The 27,140-nt window shown below is 39.7% G+C and overlaps 1 protein-coding gene across 2 annotated transcripts in view; it reads right to left on the bottom strand.

Moving 5' to 3' along the window:
* Kif4a (kinesin family member 4A) overlaps positions 1-27,140 on the bottom strand; it is a 102,533-nt gene that overhangs the window by 17,002 nt on the left and 58,391 nt on the right. For both annotated transcript variants that reach the window (XM_006257114.4, NM_001400930.1), the window contains exons 14-25: positions 26,695-26,751; positions 25,135-25,320; positions 24,486-24,589; positions 23,243-23,387; positions 21,594-21,704; positions 12,428-12,511; positions 11,647-11,760; positions 4,335-4,490; positions 4,120-4,220; positions 2,297-2,426; positions 656-826; positions 46-153 (exon numbers count right to left, since the gene is read on the bottom strand). In XM_006257114.4, coding sequence (XP_006257176.1) covers positions 46-153; positions 656-826; positions 2,297-2,426; positions 4,120-4,220; positions 4,335-4,490; positions 11,647-11,760; positions 12,428-12,511; positions 21,594-21,704; positions 23,243-23,387; positions 24,486-24,589; positions 25,135-25,320; positions 26,695-26,751 — 1,467 coding nt within the window. The remainder of the gene's footprint in view (positions 1-45; positions 154-655; positions 827-2,296; positions 2,427-4,119; positions 4,221-4,334; positions 4,491-11,646; positions 11,761-12,427; positions 12,512-21,593; positions 21,705-23,242; positions 23,388-24,485; positions 24,590-25,134; positions 25,321-26,694; positions 26,752-27,140) is intronic.

The following is a 27,140-nucleotide window of genomic DNA, read 5'->3' as shown; positions in this document are numbered from 1 at the left end:
GCCACGGCCCGAATGAGTCAGGACTGTCCGTCGTGTGCTGCATACCTGACATTTCAGGGTGCTCAGCAGCTGCTGTTCCTTCTCACTAACCGACTCCTCCAGCTGTTTCTCTGTCACTTGGCATTGCTGCAGCTGACTGAGAAGGTACAACACCTAAGGAAAGACACAACACACTGGGTGATATCAAAGGAGTAAGGGGGAAGGATGTTCATTCTCTAGCTCAAGCAGTGGTCTGGGTAACATTTTTGTTAGTTAAAGATGAAGAATGTCTTTTCTGTTCATGGTCCAAAGCAATAAACCTAGGAAAGGTGTTTCTCCATGTGTTGACCTTGGAATTTGAGTCAGTGGTTGAGAGCCACTTGGACAAGTAAGTTACTTCTGTTTCAGGTACTTACAAAATGTGGAAAAGACAAACTTTTGAAGGAAGCTTCATGGGCCACTGGTGCCCGTTTCTTTATTTTTCAAATAGTGACAGGATCCCAATATAGTCCAGACTGGCTCTGACCTTGAGACGATTCTTCCGCCTTGCTCCCCAGAGTGCTGACATTACAGGTGTCACCAGCATGTCAGGCACATTCTACCACTTTTGAAAACTGAGCAACCCAAGGCAGTGGCGGCCCGTGCCTCACCATAACTTCTTGTCTTGATCAGTTACCTTTTCCTGGTGCTGCTGCTCCACTCTGACCAGCTCTTCTTTCAACTCGGTCTCTATTTTAGCAAAATGATTTTGTTCCTCAAACAGCATCTTCTGCACTTCAATACAGCTGGCCTTGCTCTGACTCAGGCCGCTTTCCAGTTTGCTCACCTGTATTTTGGAGGAGACCAGCTGAAAAGATAAGAGAAAATCATTTTATTTGGGGAATGATCTACCTTCTCCCATTCATTGGGCAAGAAAAGGTCAGCTTTCTTGAAATAATTTGAGAAAAGTGCTTCTAAGAAAGTCTAAATCCATTCTCACTTTTCCCCATGCCGTGTGGATTCTAATAGTGAACTTAAATACTACTACTGGCTTTAAATTTTTTACTTTTGATGTATACAAGTGTTTTCTGCATGTATATCTGTATACAATCTGTCTGGTGCCTGCAAAGGCCTAAAGAGGGCGTCAGATCACTTAGAACTATAGTGACAAATGGTTGTGAGCTACCACATGGGTGCTAGGAATCAAAAGTGGGTTCACTGAACCACCTCTCCAGCCCCTAAAAGGACAGCTTTATTCCTAGGCCCTAAGGTGATTGTCAATATTTATGAAAAGACAGGGTAGAAGCCACAAGTTGGTCATTTATCTGTTGCTGTGTTTCAAGGCAAGAGTAAACCCAACACAGACAAATCTGACAATTGTAAAATTCTGAATCGTTAAGTAGATTTTAAATTTTAAAGAGGAATTCACACAGCACACAGCTTATTAGCCAATTCTGCCTCAGAATTTGTTTACACGTTAGGACTCGTAGACATGGTTGCTGAAATTGCAGATCTTTCTAGATATGCCTCTTTAGGCAAGACTGGTATCCGGTACTGGCCTACTTTTGTTTTCACTACTAGCCCAGATAATGAGTAGGGTTCCTTAGCAGATACATCTGCTAGCCCAAGACAGAACTGTACAAAAATAGCAATGCAGAAACTTGTGCATTCCTTGAATATATTGGTTGACTGATAACTTTGATTCATCTTCTGACAGCTTATGATGAACTCATACATTTAAGATCAGTGAAAAAAGCTGGGTGTGGTGGCATACGCCTTTAATCTTAGCACTCTGGAGGCAAAGGCAGTCAAATTTTGGGGAGTTAGAGGCCAGCCTGGTCTACAGAATGAGTTCCAGGACAGGGAAGGCTACACAGAGGCACCATGTCTCAATAAAAACCAAACATAAAATAAAATAAAAAAGAAACAAACAAAAATAAAAAAAATAATCAATTTTCCTTACAATGAATCTATATATCAAAAATGATTAAGTTTTCTCCTTGAGATTGTGTCTCAAGTTAAATACACAGCTCATACATGTTTTTTAAAAGTGATATAATACTTTAAACATAACCAGTAACTTATGTTTTTTTTTTCTAGCAACAATAGCTCACATAAATGTATACATGCTCTTATGTCAGGCATGGTGAGATATCTTTTCTAATTGGCTTGGACTTACTTCTAACCAATGTTTCCTCATTAAAGGCTTTAATATTGGTATCACTGGGGTTTCTACCATGACAAGTAGCTACAGCAGTAAGAAAGTGTCCCCAGCGCCTTCTACTTTGACTGCCCCAGCTAGTTTGCCTACAGCTGTTGCTAAGAAGAATGGTTTTACCTCTCCAACTAAATACTTTATGGCACATTTGGCTTCGAGAATCGTGGCAATATTCTCCCAGCGTTGTTTTGGCTGGTCTTCACTTTCAGCATCCAGAAGCTTTTGCTGTAGGTCTGCAATCTGAGCACTCCTTCAAAGGGGAGAAAAGTGAGATTTCCTGGGATCAGCCTCAACAGCAAGGAGAAAGGGAGGAGCCGAGTAGACAACGAAAAGAATTTTATGTATGGAATGATCAGTTTAAAAATAAGCCACCTGATTCAAATTTTATGTGATACTTCTAAACCTGTAACAAAAGGAACCCTAATGAAATATCCAAATGGCTTTAATTTTATTAAATACTCATTGAAATAAATGGAACATATATATTGAAACTTAGAAAAAATTTCCATCTTTTACTTATTTCTCTGTGCATATATAGGTATAGGAGTGCACACATCATGGTGTGTGAACTTTGTTAGTTCCTTGTCTCATTATTTTTTCAATTATTTTGTTTAAAGCCAGGTGTGTGTATACTTTATTATATTGTATTGAGGCCCACCCGCCCTAGCATAGCTATGGCCATTTTGTTCCATGGCCACCAGCTGTTTCATATCGTTGTTATAATATACCTGCCAGTCATTGACACAGAAAAATAACAACTTGGAACAGGGTCATGCTGACCACATACTCTGTCATGTTCTGTATGTTCTGAGGTTAGATATTCTTAAGAAACTTCACAACTGTATGCCTCCGGGTAGGACCCATCAAATTAAAAGCTGGTATGAACTGTTATGTCTAAAATGGCTTGAGTCAGGGCCAGCTCCTAGCAGCAGTTCCAGCACCTGCGTATAAGCTCATTGGTGGATTCTCAGCCTTTCTAAGCTGCCCCAGGAAATGTCCAGTGTGCAGCCCTCAGCTCCTGAGCATGTGCTATCCACCTGGTCAGTCTTTAGGTGTGTGCTCAATAAACCATCCCTGCCTGACTGGGATTGGTGATCGTGTGGTTTTGTGGGGAGACTTTTGGATCCCAACAGTTTGATATTTTTTTTATTTTTATTTTTCAACACAAGGTTTCTTTGTGCAGCCCTGGCTGTCCTGCCTTACTCTGTAGACCAGGCTGGCCTTGAACTCAGATCCACCTGCCTCCTGAGTGCCGGGAGTAAAGGCGTGCACCACCTCCTGGCTCAGTTTTTTAGTTTTAACCTTCTGTCAGATATGGAGCTAGCAAAGATTTTTTTTCCTATTCTATAGGCTGCCTTTTCACTGGAATGATGGGTGTCCTTTGACAAACAAAAGCTTTGATTTTTAATTTCATGAGGTTCCATTTGTCAAATGCAGGTGCTTCCAGAGTCCTATTCAGAACACCCCTTTCCTGTGCCTATACGTTGAGATGTGTTCATTCTTTTCTCCTCTATTGAATCGTGGTATCAGGGCTTCGAGTTCCTTGGAGTTGTTTGTGTACAAGAGAGGATTTAGTTTGATTCTTTTCCATGTAGCTAAGCAGTCTGACTATACCATTGTTGACGTGAAGATGCTGCCTTTGCTGCAATGTGCATTGTTGGTCCCTTTGTTAAAAAGTTTCTTAAGATCTCCAACTTAATTTGTAAGGTGGGAAGAGTGCCACTTACCTCAACCAGCATCGCAGTTACGGCCTAACACAATGGATGTAATCTGTGTAGCACAACATAACTTTAAACACACAGGTTCAAAACACACTTACATTCTTTGGAGTTTTTCCCCCACAAACATCTTTTGAAAGGAAGGAAACTCTTGAATGACTGTATTGACGGTGCCTATTTGGATTCCAGGCATAACACTTCATGAGTCAGATACAACTTCATTACCTGAGCTCCAATTCACTCTCCAGGCTTTCAATCTGCTTTGAAATAGAATCCTCTGCTCCTGAATCTTGACCATGCACTTCATCTCGTGAGAATGTGCGCCTCTGCAAGGATAGTGGGCAAGAAGATGGGATTTAAAGGGAAAGAGTCCTCAAATGCAGTGAGGATTTGCTGGAAACTTCGTGTGGTTATTGATAGTGTTTTCCCATGACACTTACTCGGAGTTTAGGAGGTGGATTCTCTCCAGATTCTCTTTTTTCTTTGAGTTGTGCCACATCCTGAGCAAGGATCTTTCTCTCTTCAAGAAGGTCATTCAGATGCCTTTTGGCTTCCTCGGTACTGACCATAACCTCGATTTCATTTCCAAGCCAACTCTAGAAGAGAAATCAGTGATATGTGAGTTGGGGCTGAGGACCACATGGCCTAGACCCTGTTGAACTTGATTTCATTTGGACCAGAGTCTATGAAAGCAGGAATGAGATTTTTATATGTGTCTATGTCACTAAAATCATTCCCTCCCTAAGAACCATTATCAAGAGTATTCCCAGTCATGAGGCTTCCTATAGAAACCTTTCTCTAGCTATCCTAGTACTATTTATTGTTCACTATAACATTTGTTTTTTTGCCATTCACTAGTCATGACGCGTTTAAAGTGGATGGTAGGTGAGGCGCTAGAGAGATGGCTCTGCAGTTAAGGGCACATATTATTCTTCCAGAGGATCCAGGTTTGGTTACCAGTACTTTTGTCAGATGGCTCATAAGTGGCTGTAACTCCTGGGAATCTAATGCCTCTGGCCTCCCTCAAACATTTGCACTCATATGCAAACAACCATATGCACATACATTAAATATAATGAAATAAAAAGAAAGTTCTCAAAAGATCAAGACCTGTGCAAACTCGAACCAGACAAAATTCCAGGGGGTAGAAAGTGGGCTTAAAGTCTTGGCAGTAACCAAGGAGCTATGGACAGATGTCAGGGGATGAAGGGTTAGTGTGTCTTAGCTCCTGGTAGGTGGACCACACTCCTGTGGATGGCCACACAGCAAAGAGTATTTGGGAAGCAAAAATTGGAGTGATGAGGTCAAAATAAAAGCAAGGACATGAAGTTGGTTGCATAGGGAGTTGGAGGTGGGTCCGATGGGAGACCGCAGAGGAAAGGTGCATATGATCCAAGCGGTATACAAAATTCTCCAAGTATTAGTAAAAACATCCAGACAACAACCACAAAGTCCCAGTGATCATTCCTGAGAATATTTAGGCTGATGATGAAGCTATAATATACTAATTAGTGATTAAAAAGAAAGCTGGAGAGGCCAAATCTGTATCAGATAAGTAGAATCCCTACATAAGAATACTACCATAGATAAAAGGGTCGCTTTCATCAGGGAAAAAATAATTCTCAATACAAAGCATCCCTATCTATGAAACAATTATCTTTAAGCCATCAAAGACAATCGAGGGGCTGGAGAGATGGCTCAGTAGTTATGAGCACTGACTGTTCTTCCAGAGGTCTTGAGTTCAAATCCCAGCAACCACAAGGTGGCTCACAACCATCTATAATGGGGAATCTGATTTCCTCTCCTGGTGTGCATGAAGACAGTGACAGTGGACTCATATACATGAAATAAATAAATAAATCTTTAAAAAAAAAACCCCAAAAACCCAAAGACAATCAAAGCAACAGTTTGCTACTTATGAGAAACATACTTTAAAAATAAGTGCATAATAAACTAAAATCCAAAGGATGTAAACACACTAACACTAATCAAGAGAGCTGGAGCGATTATGTTATTATTAGTCGTAGATAAAGACAGGCATGATGGTGCAGACCTACATCGTAACACACAGGAGGCTGGGCAGAGCATCTTGACAGTGAGGTAAAGCTGAACCTCAAAAACCCTGACTCAAAAAGCAAAGCAAGGGGCTGGAGACACTCTTCAGTGGAGGACTCAGGGCCAGGTCCCAGCAGTCGTGAGTGGCTCACAACTGTCTGTAACTAGTTCCGTTGGACCCAAGGCTCTCTTCTGACCTTCCAGGCACCGGGCACAGTGGGGTGCAAATGCAGGCCAACACTCAAATGCATCAAATAAAGACAAGAACTTAAAAGGGCAAAAGAAACCAGTAAAAAAGAACAGGTGATTTTAGAATAAAATATTACCAAGAATAAAGAAGTTAATTTCATAAAAATGAAGAAACCAAGTAAATTCTAGCTTTTCTTTCCATCAAGACAAAGTCTTGCTATGTAGCCCTGGCAGGTTTGGAACAGGTTGAATCTAAACTGCTCCATATTGTGCTATGAAGCAGAAATCAGCATTATTTTTTGATATTGTGTTATATGTTTTCACATCCCATCATATTTACAAGATACCTATTGTGTTGCATACTTATACAGTCATTTTGTTTTTCATTTTTACTATTTAATAAATTAATAAATTACATTGGATCTTAATCATTTAACAGACTTTTTGCTAGATGATTTTGTCCAATTCTAGGTAATGTGTGTTAGCATACTTAAGGCACACAAGGCCAAATTGTGCATTTTCAACTTTTTTTTTAGTATAGAATAGAGTTTATTCAGGGCATGGGGAGGGGATTTAAGAAGGTGGTAGAGACAAAGAAAGGCAGAGAGAGAGGCGGGGAGGAGGAAGAGGAAGGGGAGGAAGGGGAGGGGGAGAAGTAGAGGTTGGCCATGAGCACATGGAGAGGGGGAAGGGAATGGGGAAAGAGCAGGAACAGGAAAGGAAGAGCGAGAGCAAAAGAGGAGCAAGAGAGCAAGAGTGCATTTTCAACTTTAAATATAGGCATTTTGGGATGGGGCCTCATTATAAGCTGAGAAGCACCCATACATAAAATTATAAAAAATGCCACTGTGTTTGTAAGTTATTAGTCTGTAGTTTTCTTGTAATGGCTTTATCTGGTTTGAGTATCAAGGCAATGTAGGCAAAAGTAGTCCTTCCAATTCTGTTGTCTAAAAGACCTTGCATGGAACTAATAGGATTTCTTGCTTTTAAAAACAATTTGGGATAGGCATGATGGCACACACTTCTAATACTATCACTTGGGAGGAAGACAGAGGTAGGCTGATCTCTGAGTTCAAGGCCAACTAGGTCTACATAGTGACTTCCAGCACAGCTAATTCTACATAGTGACATACTGTCTCAACTCCTTGCCCCCCATTTTTTCATATATAACTTAAGTCTACCCTCTACTTCCTCCCCGATTCAACTTCAAAAACTGATCTCAGGACAGAGATGACTCAGTGGATAAAGCACTTACTACAGAAATAGGAACACTAGATTTTACTTTCCTAGCACCTTTGTAAAAAGTAAGGGATGGGGGTGTGGTGACCTGCGTGCAATTCTAGCACTTGGGAGACAGAGACAGGGCACTCAGGGCTAACGGAGGATCAGGGCTGGTTGAATTTAGTTCTGAGTTCAGTGAGCAATCAGCAGCGGAGAGTGAGGAAGACACCCAACATCAACCTCTGACCTCCACTAGGTTCACACCTACCAATGCACTGCATGTGTATGCGGAAACATATGTAGGTTTTCTCTATGAACTTATTGTGTAATCCATTTCCTAGGTGCGGGCCAAAGTGAAATGACTATACTTATGGAGAAACCTGCCTGTGACTTTTAAATAAATACTAAGTTAATTCATAATGGCTGAGTTTAGGTGTTGACCTGATTGGATTAAGGGACACCTAAAGAACAGGTAAAGCTTTTTCCCCCTTGATGTGACTAGGTGGACTGAACTGCCAAGATTTACCACCAGTGTGGACAGCTACCGCCCAACAGTGTGGACAGAGTCCCAGTGAGAACAAATTTGACAGAGGGAGAATGATTCCAGTCTTTCCTGGAACTGGGACATGAGAGCTTAAAGCACTGTGGTCTTTGGACTCCAGGACTTATATCAACACCCCCAGATTCTCAAGTCTTTGCTTGTGACAGAGAATTACACAATCAATCAGTTTCCTGGTTTTGAAGCTATGAGGCTTAGAATGAACTAGTGTCCTGGATCTCCAGCCTGCAGAGATCCTACGGGCCCCTTGACCTCCATAAATATTGCCTTTGTTTCTCTGGAAAAACGAATACAATTCAAAATTATTAGTTGGGTGTGGCAGTTCATGACTGTACCACCACACTGTGGAGGCTGAAGCAGGAGGACTGCTGCAAGTTAGAGATTAGCCAGCCTGGGCACACAGAACCAGTCCACATCATCCTTCGTTTAGAAAAAAAAAAAGAAAAAACAGAAGAAAAAACAATAGTCAAAAGCATTTAAGGGGTTGGGGATTTAGCTCAGTGGTAGAGCGCTTGCCTAGGAAGCGCAAGGCCCTGGGTTCGGTTCCCAGCTCTGGAAAAAAAAAAAAAGAACAACAACAACAAAAAAAAAGCATTTAAGAACTGACTGGATTAACAAGCCATAGTAAATCCATACAATGGAATATGACTCAGTGAAATAAATATACAAATAAAGTACAAACTGTTGATACAAATAACACGGATGACTCTCACATGCATCACATTAAAAGAAGCCATCTTTTACGTAATTAACTATAAGACTAATGCAAAGAAGAGATGAGGTGCTCATCAGTGGACTGCCTAGCATGCACAAGGCCTTGGGTTAAATCTTCAGCACTGACTGAAATGTCCAATAAGACACACACATATTACTTCATGCTAGTTATGCCTTAATAAAATAAACTGGGTTAAGAAAACAATGTTATTTGCCATCCTAGTAGGCTAAATCCTAAGGTTATTTTAATAAAGGAAAAACTCCTGAAAAATAAAATCAATTTTTAATAAAAAAGTATTTACTTTTATATATATACAGGGTATTTTGCCTGTGTACCACATGTTTTCCTGGTACTGGCTGGGGCAAGAAGAAGATGTCTGATCTCCTGGGATTAGAGTTACAGATGGTTAAGTGTGGGTGGTGGGACCTGAATGTGGGTCCCCTGGAAGAACAACCAGTGCTTTTAACCACTTGGCCACCTCTCCAGTCCCCTTCACTTTTGATAAAACCCTTATATATTCTTATGTCTTAGCTATAAATTCTATGCAATCCTAATGAAACTCATAGGAGACTTGCCAGAAATTTATAAGCCAATTCTAAACTGCAGATAGAAACGCAGAGAACCTATTTCTCTAAAAGAAAAAAGAATAAAAACTTATGAGGACTTACACAATCTGATATTTTGGAAATTAAAGGATAGCATTTGAGACATTTTAGTAGTAGCATAAAAGTAGATATGTAGATGAATGTAATAGAATTTACAAATAGATATGTAGACATATAATTCTGATAGAGATATTATGATTAAAAATACACATTTCAAGAAGAGAATTAAAGGAGGAAATCTTAGCAATTCTGAGTTTACTAAAGATCTCAAATAAAACACAAAGACTATGAATCATAAAAAGCAAGTATCAATACACTGAATGATATCAATTAACCCTGTGTTGGGTATGGTAGTGCATGCCTGCAATCCTGAACTAGAGCAGGAAAGGTTGACACAATCTGAAGAGAAATCGGAGTATAACCCTAGCACTTGGGAGGTAGAGGCAGGAAGACCAAGAGTTCAAGGTCATCCACAGCTACACTATGAATTTGAGGTCAGCCAGGAATACACAAAGGCCTGTCTCAACAATGAAATGTAAATAGTTATCTTTGGTATTCAAAAGATTCTATTTAAAAATGAAAACAACAAGAAAACAATAACAAAAAAGAAAAGTCACAGCCTAAGAAGTAAAATAATTGTAAAACACAGGGTCATCTGTTGGATATATTTCCAAGTTATAGAAAGAATTCAAATTTTATAAAAAGTACAACAAATCAAAAGAAAAGAAAATATTTGGATACTTCACACACACACACACACACACACACACACACACACACACACACACACACACGCAGGCTGAGTGTGGTAGTGCACGTCTTTAATCCCATCTCTCAGGAGGTGAGTTTAAGGCCAGCCTGATGTACATAGTGAGGTCTAGGATAGTCAGGATTACACAGAGAAACCCTATCTCGAAACAAACAAAAAAACCAAAGAAACAAAAAACCAAAATGCTAGTAAAATAAGACATGTATGGTTCCCACAAAAACTTGGTATGTGAATATTCAGCACAATATCTCTAATAGCCCAAACTGGAAAGAATTCAAATGACCACCAGTAGGTGATCAGATAAGTTAAGGCTTATCAATACAACATGTGGGATGTCTCTCAGTAATAAAAGTAATTTATGTATGCAATCGTATGGACAAACGTGAAAATATGCTGAATAAGAAAACCATTTAATTCCATTTTATTAAAATTATAAAAAATAAAAAAATAAATTTGTAGTGACAGAAAAATCTCTCTTTTTGGTTTTCTCAGGACAGGGTTTCTCTGTATAACCAGGGTGCCCTAGAACTCACTCTGCAGACCAGGCTGGCATCAAACTCAGTTATCTGTCTGCCTCTGCCTCCCCAGTGCTAGGACTAGAGGCTATATTTGGGTTTTTTAATTTAAAATTAAAAAAAAAAACATTTAGATTCCCGTAATGCGTGTGAGTGTTGTGCCTGAGTGCATGGATATGAACCATTGGAGACAAATTGCATTCCATGGAGCTCGAACCTGCTTTGAACTCATGATTTTCCTGCTCGGCTTCACAAATGCTGTAAGGGCCACAGGCTTGCTACTGTACCCGACCGGAAAGCACATCTGATGAGTCTATTTGTGCTGGTTACTTTTGTCATGGCTTTGACTAAACCCGACACAAGCAGCTTAAGGAACAGTTCACTGTTTTTCACAGTTCGATGGCACACAGCTCCCCCAGACAGGAGTAGGAGGTAGGCGGTCACCCTGTGCTGAAATGTCAGAAAGCAGAGAGGACTACTCACACTCGGCTTACTTTCTCCTTTTTATTCAGTCTAAGACCCCAGCCCATGGGATGGTCTGACCCAACATTTCATCACACTGTGTGCTTTAAATACAAACCTTTCACTGTATGTCAATTATACCAGAATAAAACAGTAACTGAGCTATGACGGGCACAGATACTAACAATTCTCTACTTCTTTTTTTTTTTTGATCCTAGATTTTTTAAAATATTATTTTACATTTATTTATTTATGTTTGTTTCTTTCATTCTTTCATTCATTCATTCATTCATTCATTCATTCACTTTACATCCTGATCTCAGCCCCCCTCTTTTCCCAGTCCCTCACCACAAGGCCCCTCTCATCACCCCTCTCCTTCAGCTCTGAGAAATGGGAGGTCTCCCTTGGGTACCACCATATCCTGGCACAAGTCATTGATTGCAGAAGGAGGCACATCCTCTCCCACTGAGGCCAGACAAGGAGGCCCAGTTAGGGAACAGGACCCATAGGCAGCTTGTTCTTTGACAACAGTTTAAAGATATCTTTTGGAACATAAGGATTTCAGGCAGAACCTCCAATTCTCTATTTACTTTTAAATCAGAAGAAAGTTATTTCCTATCCCTAGTGCATGTAAGAACAATGTCAGTTCAAGGAGTTCATACCTTCATTCGAGCTGCAGTGCCTTCCATTCCACGGCTCTGGGTCTCTTTCCGTTTTTCTGCAACCTCCTTTTGCTTTTGGAGAGCATCCTTAAGACGTTTGTTAGCAGCTGCTGCCTAGATAGAAATGTCGAGCGGTTATGCTGAAGAGCAGCTTCATTTGCAGCATCTCAGCAAACAAATTCTGGGTTTCGATTCCTAAAGGAACTGGGTTTTAAGTTACCATGGACTTGATAACGGATGAATAGCTACTGTCTCAGAATGCGCAAGAGGATAGGTATATTAAAGGAAATCCCGCAGGCTAAAACTGTCTGGCAATTCATGTATTGCTAGTAGTCTGTTTTGTTTTTGTTAGAAAAAAGCCATATTAGAAAGAAAAACTCACACTTGAATGGTAGAGTTGTCAACCCCGGTTTTGTTTGTTCACAGGCCATACAAGATACAAAGAGATCAAGCTTTTGGACTTACTCGGCTTGCATGGTGGTGCATGTTCATAATCCCAGCACTTAGGAGGTAGAGTCAGAAGGATTAGGTGTTTAAGGCCAGCCTTAGCTATATAATGAGTTCAATGACAGCCTAGACTACATAAGTTCTGGTCTCAGAAAAACGAAAAACAAAAAACCAGAAACCAAGAACAAACCTACTAACAAAACCAACCAAGGAAAACAATTCATGAATTTTGCTAGCCAATATTAACGCCCCGTTTCCTCAGACACTTTGTGAGCATGTTTAAGTAAGAAGATGATAATGCTTGCGGCCCAGCAGACTGGCTTTTCTTACCTACCTCCTCAGTTTTACGTCTGAGCACATTAGACTGTTTCTGGAAGTTTCTTTCAAGTTTGAGCAGTTCGTATTGCCTTTTACGATCCTGATAACAACAACAACAACAACAACAACAAAAAAATCAGATCTTAATGGATGTTCAGGTAACTAAAACAAATCCTTAAACCAAGAAGCCTTCCCAGATGTCCTTTTTATTTAAGGCTTAGTCAATTCGATGAGTTGCCTTTATCTTCTTTTATCAGAATTAGGAACCGGAAGTTCTAGAAACTAGGTTTGCACATACATAAAGATCCTTGTCTTCCCCAGCTTATTGTTCTGTGGCCAAATTGTTTGTTTCTCAGACTTAAGTCAATTATTATAAATATTACCGTAGAATGTGAGATGTGAAAGGAACCAACAGACAGCCTTGTCCACCTAGGTTGTTACTGACAGAGCTAGAACTCAGGTCTACTGATGAGTAGATCAGTACTCTTTTATCCTCAACTGTATGAGTCTATTGGTCATAAAGCCCAGTGGTTGGGAAAAAGGAGAAAGATATGACACAGGCAAACACCTATAAAATTAGGACAGCTCCAGCGAAAGGAGTTTCTCATCTCTGTACAAATCTAGCAAACCCTGAATATATCCTCTCTGCTTAGAGATGAAAACTCAAGACCATGAAACACTAGGGGATATCACCTGCTTCAAACAACCTCATACTCTGATCTCTTGGCCCTATCTTCCTAATCCATTAAGCTCTCTGGTTCTACTTGTTGCGTACCCAATCTGGATGACATGGTCAGCCATTTCAAAGATTTATCATATCTTTGCTAGCGTACACACAAGAAGTCTTATGAGATGGCCAACACGGTTGAACTTAAGGGTGTGGAACTGTAGGTAATCCTATTTTAACAGGATGTGTGTTAGTATGAAGCCAAGGGAATTAGACAGCTAGGAAACTAAACTAGTTGAGTAATACAAGCAACCCACCACTCTCACCACCATGAAGCTTCCTGAAAGAGATGTTAGTGCTTCTAGTTGTCCTTACATTTTACTTGGAATTACTTCCCATTGCTGTCCTGAAAACTCTTCCCTATTTAACCCAGTGTCCTTTCTATTTATTGTCCAAACTTTTGACAACTTTTAGTGTCATTAGCACTTCCGATACACCTAACTGCAGTGTCCTCAGCTTTTTTCAATCCTGAAAATTTCATTACTACTTCATTCTGTGTGAGATAAAGAGATTCTCTTTATTTGTATTTATTTATAACAAAAATGAAGGTTCTTGTCAACACAGCAAACCCACTATTGTAAATTAATTCAGTACTTTACAGATAAGCTTTCTTCTTTTGTTTAGCTCTTTTATTGAGATAATTAATGCATGATACCACTTAATCACCTAATGTATGATTCATGGCTTTTGGCATATTCATAGAGTTGATGTAAAAACCAACATCACAATCCAAGTGTTGCCACATTTTCATTACCATAGAAAGAAATCTCCTGTCCTTTACCTATCACACACAACCCTGTCACTGTACCTATTATTTTCTGCCTATAAATATGCCACTTCTGGGAATCCCCTATAATATATTAAAACATCATTATTTATTAATGCCTTCTTTCACTTAGCACAATGTTTTCAAAGTTCATCCATGTGGCAGCATATTGCCACTAAATTTCATTTCATGATCATAATATTGTACTGTATGCATATCTTTATTTATCCATTTACTCACTGATATACTCAAGTTTGCCCCCACAGTTTTGGCTAATATCACTTATGCTCTATGAACATACACATACAAGTTTTACACGGGCCCGCCTTCTCCGTAGACAGAACTAAGGGTGGAACCCCTGCCTCCTACAGTGCCTTTAGATTATTTGTCCTAACTGCCAACTGTTTGTCACAGCAGCTGTACCATTTTGCCATCCTACCAGCAAAGGAATGACACTTCTAATTCTGGATTCTTGCCAAGCCTTATCTTTTCTTTTCACAATAATTATCTTCGTGGGTGTGAAATGGTATGTCACGATGGTTTCCATTTACATTTTCCTGGTGGCAAGTGACACGGAGTATCTTCTGTGACTCTACTGATTTGTTTATCTTACAACTGGGTTATGTTTATTGAGAGGTAAGTTTTGTTAATATATTGTGGTTACAAGACTGTTGTCATTTTTTATGCTTATGAATACTTTTTACCATTTTGTATACTATGTTCAAGCTGCTATTATTTATAATTCAAAAGCTTTTATGTTTGTCTAATATAATTTTTCCTTGACTGTGCTTTAAGTATCCAATTAAAAATAAAAAACTTTTACCTACTCAAAACTCACAGAAACTAACACTTATGCTTTCATCTAAGAGATTTGTAGTTTTAGTTCAAATATTTAAATTTTATTACTTATTTATTTTGTATATGTGTGTGCATGCATAGTATGGAGGTCATAGGAGAACTTGTGGGAGTCAGTTCTCTCCTACTATGTGGTTCCCAGTGAACAAACTCAGGCTTGGTGGCAAGTATCTCTCACTGTTGACGAGCTGTCTCAATGGGTCACAAAGAGATTTTTATATGGTTTGGTTTAATTTCATAAATGGTATAAGGCACGTCCCAACTTTAGTACATGATTATCTGGTTGACTTGGCATTGTCTGATGGAATGGTTATTTTTTGTGTATATTGCTTATATGCCAATGAATTTCTGTGAGGATGTGTGAGCATACATTTGTGTGCACATGTAGGTAAAGGTGAGCCTTACGTGTTGTTTTTCAGGAGCAATCTATCTTGCTTTTGAGACACGATGTCACTGGGACCTATGGCTTAGAGAACAGCTCAGACTGGTTGAGTATTGAGTACCTCCCCTTTTAAAAGACTATTACTTCTTCATTGAATTATCTTGGCACCATTGCTGAAAATCAATTGGGTCACCAGGTCTGGTGTCACATGTCTGTAATCCCACAACTACCCAGGGGTTGGGATAAGGCAAGTTACAGGCCCGTCTGTACAACTCAGTGATATCAGAGTTGGAAAAAAAAAGAAAAGAAGACATATATTAAAAACAAACCATGGACTAGGAAGAGGGAGTCTGGGAGGAATTAGGTAAAGAAATGTGGGTAGGGGTAAATAAGATCTAAACACACTGCAGTCATGTATGAAATGTCCAAAGAATAAACCATAAAAATAAGAAACTAATAAAAAAGAAATAAAATCACAGGGGAGGATATAGTTCAACAGTAGAACTTAACACAGGCAAGGCTCCAAATCCAATCCCTTATGCTGGCCCTCCAATAACACAACTGGTTAGAAAGCCCATGATTTTTGGAGTTTCAGTGCTAATCCACTGATAGGCATCTATGTTCATGTAGTAGCGGTCATATTTGTGGCAGCCTTTTCTTTTTGATTGCTCTTACATTCATTTCCGTCTGAATATTAGGATTTCAGGTGGTGAATTTCTGTAAAGCGGTCAGATGGGTTTTGTTTTTTTCTAGCACTTCCGACTAACCTTGGGGCCTCACATATGCTAGGCAAACATTTTTAACACTGAAATTTTGATTACAATTGTGTCGAATCTGCAAATAGATCTGAGGGATAGTCTATATTTAGAATATCAGATCTTTCTGCCCATAAATATGAACTATCTTTTTTTTGGATTTTTAATTCAATGTTTTATAGTCTTCAGAGTGAAAATTAGAAAGTTCTTTTGCTAATTATTCCTAAATATTCATATTGATGCTATTCTAATACAATATTTCTGTGGTAAATGACTGTTTGTTTGTTTATTTAATGTGCTGTGTGAAATTAAGTTTATCTTGTTTCTGATGGAAGAGATGTTTTTTGGTTTTCATCATTAAGTATAACCTAACAGTGGTAGGTTTTACATACACAACAGCTTTGTCAGATTTAGGAAATCATCTTTGAAGTTTGTTTTTATCATCAAACGATGTTGGATTTTGTCAGTTTTCTTTGCTGTGATGTGTGTGAAGATTTTGAGTATGTGTGTGTTGAGGATTAAAGTCGGTGTGTGTCACCTAAAAGCTCTAGAACAAAAAGAAGCAAATACACCCAGGAGGAGTAGAAGGCAGGAAATAATCAAACTCAGAGCTGAAATCAACCAAGTAGAAACAAAAAGGACCATAGAAAGAATCAACAGAACCAAAAGTTGGTTCTTTGAGAAAATCAACAAGATAGATAAACCCTTAGCCAGACTAACGAGAGGACACAGAGAGTGTGTCCAAATTAACAAAATCAGAAATGAAAAGGGAGACATAACTACAGATTCGGAGGAAATTCAAAAAATCATCAGATCTTACTATAAAAACCTATATTCAACAAAATTTGAAAATCTTCAGGAAATGGACAATTTCCTAGACAGATACCAGGTATCGAAGTTAAATCAGGAACAGATAAACCAGTTAAACAACCCCATAACTCCTAAGGAAATAGAAGCAGTCATTAAAGGTCTCCCAACCAAAAAGAGCCCAGGTCCAGACGGGTTTAGTGCAGAATTCTATCAAACCTTCATAGAAGACCTCATACCAATATTATCCAAACTATTCCACAAAATTGAAACAGATGGAGCCCTACCGAATTCCTTCTACGAAGCCACAATTACTCTTATACCTAAACCACACAAAGACACAACAGAAAGAGAACTTCAGACCAATTTCCCTTATGAATATCGACGCAAAAATACTCAATAAAATTCTGGCAAATCGAATCCAAGAGCACATCAAAACAATCATCCATCATGATCAAGTCCCAGGCATGCAGGGATGGTTTAATATACGGAAAACGTGATCCATTATATAAACAAACTGAAAGAACAAAACCATATGATCATTTCATTAGATGCTGAGAAAGCATTTGACAAAATTCAACACCCCTTCATGATAAAAGTCCTGGAAAGAATAGGAATTCAAGGCCCATACCTAAACATAGTAAAAGCCATATACAGCAAACCAGTTGCTAACATTAAACTAAATGGAGAGAAACTTGAAGCAATCCCACTAAAATCAGGGACTAGACAAGGCTGCCCACTCTCTCCCTACTTATTCAATATAGTTCTTGAAGTTCTAGCCAGAGCAATCAGACAACAAAAGGAGATCAAGGGGATACAGATCGGAAAAGAAGAAGTCAAAATATCACTATTTGCAGATTGTATGATAGTATATTTAAGTGATCCCAAAAGTTCCACCAGAGAACTACTAAAGCTGATAAACAACTTCAGCAAAGTGGCTGGGTATAAAATTAACTCAAATAAATCAGTAGCCTTCCTCTACACAAAAGAGAAACAAGCCGAGAAAGAAATTAGGGAAACGACACCCTTCATAATAGACCCAAATAATATAAAGTACCTCGGTGTGACTTTAACCAAGCAAGTAAAAGATCTGTACAATAAGAACTTCAAGACTCTGAAGAAAGAAATTGAAGAAGACCTCAGAAGATGGAAAGATCTCCCATGCTCATGGATTGGCAGGCTTAATATAGTAAAAATGGCCATTTTACCAAAAGCGATCTACAGATTCAATGCAATCCCCATCAAAATACCAATCCAATTCTTCAAAGAGTTAGACAGAACAATTTGCAAATTCATCTGGAATAACAAAAAACCCAGGATAGCCAAAACTATCCTCAACAATAAAAGGACTTCAGGGGGAATCACTATCCCTGAACTCAAGCAGTATTACAGAGCAATAGTGATAAAAACTGCATGGTATTGGTACAGAGACAGACAGATAGACCAATGGAACAGAATTGAAGACCCAGAAATGAACCCACACACCTATGGTCACTTGATTTTTGACAAAGGAGCCAAAACCATCCAATGGAAAAAAGATAGCATTTTCAGCAAATGGTGCTGGTTCAACTGGAGGTCAACATGTAGAAGAATGCAGATCGATCCATGCTTATCACCCTGTACAAAGCTTAAGTCCAAGTGGATCAAGGACCTCCACATCAAACCAGATACACTCAAACTAATAGAAGAAAAACTAGGGAAGCATCTGGAACACATGGGCACTGGAAAAAAATTCCTGAACAAAACACCAATGGCTTATGCTCTAAGATCAAGAATCGACAAATGGGATCTCATAAAACTGCAAAGCTTCTTCTGTAAGGCAAAGGACACTGTGGTTAGGACAAAACGGCAACCAACAGATTGGGAAAAGATCTTTACCAATCCTACAACAGATAGAGGCCTTATATCCAAAATATACAAAGAATTCAAGAAGTTAGACCGCAGGGAGACAAATAACCCTATTAAAAAATGGGGTTCAGAGCTAAACAAAGAATTCACAGCTGAGGAATGCCGAATGGCTGAGAAACACCTAAAGAAATGTTCAACATCTTTAATCATAAGGGAAATGCAAATCAAAACAACCCTGAGATTGGTGAAAACCTGACACCAGTGAGAATGGCTAAGATCAAAAACTCAGGTGACAGCAGATGCTGGCGAGGATGCGGAGAAAGAGGAACACTCCTCCATTGTTGGTGGGATTGCAGACTGGTAAAACCATTCTGGAAATCAGTCTGGAGGTTCCTCAGAAAATTGGACATTGAACTGCCTGAGGATCCAGCTATACCTCTCTTGGGCATATACCCAAAAGATGCCCCAACATATAAAAGAGACACGTGCTCCACTATGTTCATAGCAGCCTTATTTATAATAGTCAGAAGCTGGAAAGAAGCCAGATGCCCTTCAACAGAGGAATGGATACAGAAAATGTGGTACATCTACACAATGGAATATTACTCAGCTATCAAAAACAATGACTTTATGAAATTCGTAGGCAAATGGTTGGAACTGGAAAATATCATCCTGAGTGAGGTAACCCAATCACAGAAAAACACACATGGTATGCACTCATTGATAAGTGGCTATTAGCACAAATGCTTAAATTACCCTAGATTCCTAGATCACATGAAACTCAAGACGGATGATCGAAATGTGAATGCTTCACTCCTTCTTTAAAAGGGGAACAAGAGGGGGCTGGGAATTTAGCTCAGTGGTAGAGCGCTTACCTAGAAAGCGCAAGGCCCTGGGTTCGGTCCCCAGCTCCGAAAAAAAGAACCAAAAAAAAGGGGGGGGGGACAAGAATACCCTTGGCAGGGAATCGAATCGAGAGGCAAAGATTAAAACAGACACAGAAGGAACACCCATTCAGAGCCTGCCCCACATGTGGCCCATGCATATACAGCCACCCAATTAGACAAGATGGATGAAGCAAAGAAGTGCAGACCAACAGGAGCCGGATGTAGATCTCTCCTGAGAGACATAGCCAGAATACAGCAAATACAGAGGCGAATGCCAGCAGCAAACCACTGAACTGAGAATAGGACCCCCGTTGAAGGAATCAGAGAAAGAACTGGAAGAGCTTGAAGGGGCTCGAGACCCCATATGTACAACAATGCCAAGCAACCAGAGCTTCCAGGGACTAAGCCACTACCTAAAGACTATACATGGACTGACCCTGGACTCTGACCTCATAGGTAGCAATGAATATCCTAGTAAGAGCACCAGTGGAAGGGGAAGCCCTGGGTCCTGCTAAGACTGAACCCCCAGTGAACTAGACTATGGGGGGAGGGCGGCAATGGGGGGAGGGTTGGGAGGGGAACACTCATATAGAAGGGGAGGGGGAGGGATTAGGAGGATGTTTGCCCGGAAACCGGGAAGGGGAATAACATTCAAAATGTAAATAAGAAATACTCAAGTTAATAAAAAAAAAAAGTGTGTGTGTGTGTGTGTGTGTCTGTGCACACACGTGCACGTGTGAGTAAATGTTGAGGACAGAAGCCAGGGCCTCATGTACACTGAATTTTATGGAAACTCTCTGTTTAGACGAGCAGAATGGCTCAGAGGGTGGTGGCACCTGCTGCCAAGCTCAAATACCTGGGATTGATTCCTAGGACTTGGCTCGCATGTAGAGACTACAGCGACTTGTTCTCTGATCTTCACATACACAAGATAAATGTTAAAAAAAAAGTAGTGGCCAGACCACTTTACATCCCACTAGTTATGTTTGAGGGTCCTGATTTTAACATATTACCACCAAGTTTGCTATTTTCTGAATTCCAGTGGCTATGGGGTGATACTGCACAGTGGTTTCTATGTGTACCACACGTGTTCCACTAAACGGCTCAGCTGTCTTGAGAAGTGGTATATATACCACACTCTTTCTTCTCATATTTTGCCCAAGTACCATACAAAATAGTTTTGTTTGGTTTTGAACTGCTCATTGTTAAGCCTAAACTATAAAATAAAGAAACACACAAACAACCCCCCCCCCCAAAACCCAAACAACAACAAAACCCACACATTGACACTTAGAAAATCCTTCTGAAAAATGCTATACTAAAAATTTTGCTGGCTCAGCTAGATGGCTCAGTAGGAAAAGGTGCTTGCCACCAAACCTGAATTTAAATCCGACCTCTCACGCTGTTGGTGTCCTCCTCCCTCTGTGTGTGCTCCCTGGTGACACCGGGTTTTATAGACCTTTCCCCCTGACAAATCTCTCGTGTATTTAGTAAGTGGCTGAATTGCTTATAAGATCTGTCTGCCATTAGCATACTATCACTGGACATAGGCAAAAGTGTCCCCACCTAGAAATGGTCCCACAGCAACACTGAACGTGACTGACGTGCTTCAGCGTACTATCTTCTGGTCCTGGTTTTCTTTACTGCCTTCATTTTCTGAAGTGAATATTTTTCTTGTGTGTTGTTCTTTTTAAAGTAATTTTATCTTATTTATTACCGTGTGGAGGTTTGCAGCATGCACACGTGGCGGCCAGAGGAAAATCTTTATATAGAGACAGTTCTATACGTCCACCTTCACGTGTCAAGTGTCAGGCCTGGCAGCAAATGCCTCTACTTTCAGAGCTATCACACTAACCTTTTTGTATCGTTCTTAAATTATTTCTTCCATATATTGAAGAAACCCATGCTTGCACTGCACCTTCTTCCTATATAGACAAGACATTATTCAAGGACAGAGCTCATCTATTACTCACAAAAATGTCCGCAGTACCTAGTCAACAGCCCCTGGTACACGGGAGGGAGACAGTCAATAGCAAGCTGTGCAATTCCAGACTGTCACAGGTCGGAGATACTGGATATCTGCTGAGAAGCCTTAGCACTCCCAGCTTGGAGAACGCTCACTCCCTGGGCCTCTGAGGAGCTGTCAGTAACTTACCCGTTCTTTTAGCTGGATTACTTCTTTGTCTTTTTGTTGCTTCCACTGCCTAAACTTCTCAGCATCCTCTTTCATTTGACGCATTAACTGGACTCGCTGGTTTTTCATCATCTGTCATAACAAAACAAAACTAAGCCAAACCAAACAAAGGCAGTGTATTAATAATGTGCATTTTATTCTGGGCTGATGTACAGATGAATAGAGTCACCATAGAGAGAGAAAAGTCAGAGCTAAGCTGAGGTCACCAACAAATGCTCATTAGACTTGCTGTCTCTTGCTAAACTTAAACAGGGTTTCCAAGTATAGTCTATACACAGACTCAAAAGGAAGAGAACGCTTCCAAAAGGCTAAAGCTTGCCCCACATTTATTTAGTTACGCTGAATCTCAAGAAGTATTTTCTTTCTTTTTAAATATTTGTTTTTATTTGGGGTGTGTGTGTGTGTGTGTGCGCGTGTGTGTATGGTGTTAGTGAGTCTGTGTGTATGATGTTAGTGAGTGTGTGTGTGTATGATGTTAGTGAGTGAGTGTGTGTATGTTAGTGAGTGAGTGTGTGTGTGTATGTTAGTGAGTGTGTGTGTGTGTATGATGTTAGTGAGTGAGTGTGTGTGTGTGTGTGTGTGTGTGTGTGTGTGTGTGTGTGTGTGATGTTAGTTCGGTGCTCAGTCCCCTGGAGCTGGAGTGATAGGTTGTGAGCCACTTGGTGTGGGTGTTGGGAACAGAATTTGGATTCCTTGCGGCATTTCTCCAGACCCTTAAAAGAAATAAGGAAGAATTTTTTGAGACAGTGTTTCACAAGGCAACTCTCACTGGCCTTCAGTTCCCAACAGGGCTGCCTTGTCTGGCCTAAAGGGGAGTGGATATGCCTAATCAGGCAGAGACTTGATGTGGTAGGGTAGGGGGTACAAGGGGATAAGAGGACATACTCTCAGAGGAGAAGAGGGAGGATAGGGATAGGGACTCTGTGAGAGGGGACAGGGAGGAGGGGTGGACTCTGTGGAGTAGGGAATAGGGAGCAGGGCAGAATTTGGGATGAAAATAAATAAATAGATAGATGGTAGGTAGATAGGTAGGTAGATAGATAGATATGTAGAACAGGTTGACCTTGAATTCACAAAAAATCCACCTGCCTCTCTATCCTGAATACTGGGATTAAAGGTGGCTCCAAGGAATTATTTTCTAAGACCATGGACAAATTCAACTATCGGCTACTAATATTCTAATGATTTCAGTGCCAATAAGCTTATTCATTTTGCTGATGTTCCAAGCTGAATACTCAATAACTGAAAATATCCTCTAAATGCCTAAGATCTTACTACTACTTTACAAAATTGTGCCACGTGATCATGGAAGATGATCAGAACACGGCTGCTAAATATTGACAGATTTTAATCTTTTTGTTTAACATTAAAATTTCTGTATGCAAAATAAAAAAAAAAAGAAATGGAAGGTCCAAGCAAAGCTTTATAATTTAGATTCTACGCAGTGACTAGCACAATGTCCTAGAATAGCACACTTGTGGCTAATTTTACACCTGAAATGATTGCCCTGCTTCCCACCTTCTTGCCTGTAATCACTTCAGCGTGATTTGAAATGGAACACCTATGCTTGCAGCTCCAAGGTGGTAAGAACAAGGATGAGGGTTTATTACCCGTATCTCCTGGTTCAGCTTGGAGACAGTAAGCTCAGTGGTTTCCTTCAGCTTCAGAAGTTTGGACTGTTCATGAAGTTTCTTTTTCAACTCAGCTATTTGACCCTCCAGCTCCTGAAGACGTTTGCGACGGCGTTCGCTCAACCTAGACGCGAGTGTGATAGCAAAGAAATGGCTTACTGTAAAATATGTAACAGAGGACTCCCAGGTTTATAACCTTGATATACAGTCACCTTTAAAATGATTATAATGTACCCAATCACAACTATCTCACTAATGAAGCTTCATACCAGAGCAAAGCAACATATTTTTGAGTATATATAATGAGTTGCTTCAAATATACTTTTCCCACGACTCAGTGCCAAAAGGAAGGCACTTTGCATTAGTTGTAAGGAATAATTCTGTGATGTAAGTTGAAGACAGAAAGTAAACATTTAACATCACTCTAAAGAACATAACGTTTAGATTCAATGGAAAACAAAAATAATCCTAAGAGAAGTTAGACACCTTCTAAGGTAGAAGTCTAAAGGAGGGGGCCTTTGATTGTCTTTGTCATATTCAAGGGATATATCCCTAATCTATGGATGTTACATTGATTTTCAATTATTAGCTTGGGCATTAATATTCACAAGCAGGGGCATAGAAATTGTCTAGGAGGTCTAGACATTACTTTCCAAATGCCAGCTTTCATTTAACTTTATATAAATCCTTCCGTGATCACAGCCCCTATCTGTGAACTCTAAATTCCATTTACTCTTAACATAATTCTTAATTACTGCTAAAAGTGATTTGGGCATTAGTTGTTTGCTATATTATATTTCTTATAAAATATAAAAAAATATTTTATTGTCATCCTGAGATGCTATCTTACTGGAGCTGGAGGGATGGCTTAGGAGTTAAGAGTACACACGTTGCTCTTGAAGATGACCTGAATTCAATTTCCAGCATCCACATTGGGTGGTTCACAACCAGTTGGATTTCCATTGTCAAAGGATCCTGGACCATTTTCTGGCCTCCATGGGTACCTGCACTCATGTGCACATATTGCTCACCACCATAATTAAACATAATTTTTAAAAAAGTAAAGTTTCAATTATTTAATTTTTCTTGTATCTAGGTTCTTTTCCCTACCTACTACGTTAACATTGCTTAGGGGCAATGAATGGGTCTTCTATTTCTCTAGTCTCTCAAGATCACCTTCATATGCAGGGGCTTAGTGAACGTTTATTGACTTTATTCTTACTTGGCTTGGTTGACATCCTTCTTTGCTGTTTGAAGTTCAAGAACCAATTCTTCTTTTTCCTTCTGTAGACTGAGGACTTCCAATTCTAGATTTTTAATATTATCCTAGAAACATTACAGGTCAGAGAAAAAGAAAAATTATATAGAACAAGAAGATAATTGCTTCAACAGCAGGTGGGGGGCTATAATGAGATTTCAAAATTTGCTGGAGTTGTTTTCTAAGCATTAGGCCAAGGCACTCCAGTATAACCAATGGAAGTCAATATCTTTGCTTCATAGTTATCCTGCATATTTAAGCTGGTTGGTAATAAAAAGTACATGCATATACATTTACATTTGATTATGATTCTCCTCCTATAAGAAATAATCCAGGTAACCCATGGAAAAGATAGGACATGTTGATTGCTTCAGCCCTGCCAACAAGCTTAGCATTGTGAGAGTAAATGCTACCTGGGGACAGAAAAATTCCGAGTTGCCAGACGGAAAAAACTCAAGATCACCGTGTACTTCTTAATAGTAATTATAGAAACAGACGACAATGGCAAACACTTATCTTTTCATTACCAAAAATGGTGTGCCTGTCTGCTTTCCACCAGTTAATGATGGTACACATGACCAACTGCTGAACTGGAAAACAGAAAACACTTTACCTGGTACTGGAACTGAATGGGCTGTAGCTGGTTGTCATTCTGGGTCATCTTCTTAGCTAGGGCTTCTTTCAATGCAAGTTCTTTATTCAACTCAATCAGCTCCTTGGACATCTGAGCTTGACGGAGAGCATGTTGAGTGCTGAAAACATCAGAAGACCTGCTGGTATCTGGACTGCTTTGCTCTTGCTGAAAAGATAGACAATGTTTTTGTGATGGCTACTCTCGGTTGTCAATTTGACTACATCTGGAATTAACTAAAACTCACTGGGCACACCTGTGAAGGACTTTTTTGGCTTACTTGGATCATTTGAAGTGGGAAGACCCACCTCTAAAATGGGCCCTGCCTTCTGCTGGCAGCCTATATAAAGGACATGGAAGACGGACATTACTCTCTGCCTGCTTGCTCTTGTCCTCACTAGCAAATCTATTCCTTCACTGGCACTAGAGCCTCCTTCTTCAGGAGGCCAGCATCTACTGAAGACCAGCTGAGACAGCCAGCCTCGTGGACTAAACAACTACTGGATTCTTAACATACATATGCAGCTGTTACTGGATTAGCTGGACCACAGTCTATAAATCATTCTAATAAATCTGTGCACCCCCTATACAAATTTGCAAGAGAAGCAAGAGTTCCTTAGGTACTCCGCTCCCCAAAGCCATTTCTCCAGCAGCAATACCCGTGTTCTTTCACCTTTGTGGCTTCTTCCAGGCCATTGGATGAGACAGTTGAAATTACTCACGGAGCTTATTCCCTTGCTCTTCTAATACTCTCTAATATGCACACATTTTCTTGCTCTTTGCTATACTAATCTGACAAACAATCCTTACTTTCATTTCATTTCATCTCATGAGGCCCCTAAAGAGGAGAGGACACTGGAAATGTCACTTTGGAAATGGAAAAGAACCATTTATTCTGACACAGCTGACTTTTATTACCTAATTTATCTCTTATTTTACTTCATTCAGAATAAGAAAACGACTCATATGCACTTGTTTCAGGGGTAGGAGGCTGCCTCAAGCAAACCGCTGACTAAACTTTCATTTTGTACCTTACTGTGTAACCTTCAGTCAAGGTCAACAGCAGATGCACCTTAGCTATCTGTGTGATCTTAGAACACTTAAAACATTTTCCTCCTTTCCTTTTAGCTCACAGTCACCCCATCCATAGCAAAGAATATTCAGAAAACATTCTCCTGCAATACTTTTCTGACTTTGTCATAATTACCTAATTTGTTCCTTTCCTTGTTTTAACTTATTGGGTAATTGATGCAGAACTAGCACCTAATGGAAAATAAGTCAGTCAGACTGAAAAATAAGACATGATGCCCCGAGACGTCTCACTGCTCATTACGAGTCAGATAATTAGAAACAGAGCTCATCCTTGTTTGAAGTATTATGAAACTGAGATGTATTCTAAAGATTTCAGGATTTCTAGAGGAGTCTATGCATAATGGTAATAATCACAGATCCTCTGCAGAGTCGAATGATTGATCAATTACAGGAAGCTTTAGAAGCGGCAGAGAGAGCCCCAGGTTTCACACAAAGGGGTCAATTACTTACAGTGTCTACTTCCCCTGCAGTATCGATGGTTGCAGTCATGCAAGCAACCGCTTCATCCTGTAGCAAAAGAAAGTTTTGACTTAGGAAAAAAAATACCAAAGTGAAATTTACAAAATATTTTTATTCTTGTTATTTGATTTTAAAAGTTGACATTTTAGAAGTATACACAGAAGTCATTTATGGTACTGGACTGCTTTTGTAGACACAGATACCCAATAGCTATGTTTCCATTTCCTACCACTCAGGAGTCTTTCTTTTTTCCAAAGGGTGATTATGTGGTCTCTGAGGAAAAAAGTAAGGTCTCGTGGTAAGAAGTCAAAGATCACTGAGCCACAGTGAAACATGTAACCATTCTAACAGGTAAAATTGAATCCATTTTTATAGATGGCTGCACTTTAGTTTTATGCTTCTATCACTCAGTCTCTCCACTGATGTACAAGCCCAGG

The sequence above is a fragment of the Rattus norvegicus genome, chromosome X (assembly GCF_036323735.1).
Source record: "Rattus norvegicus strain BN/NHsdMcwi chromosome X, GRCr8, whole genome shotgun sequence".
In the NCBI taxonomy this organism is placed as follows: Eukaryota; Metazoa; Chordata; class Mammalia; order Rodentia; family Muridae; genus Rattus; species Rattus norvegicus.
The sequence above is the reverse complement of the archived record's forward strand: the minus strand, read 5'-3'. Positions and strand labels throughout refer to the sequence as shown.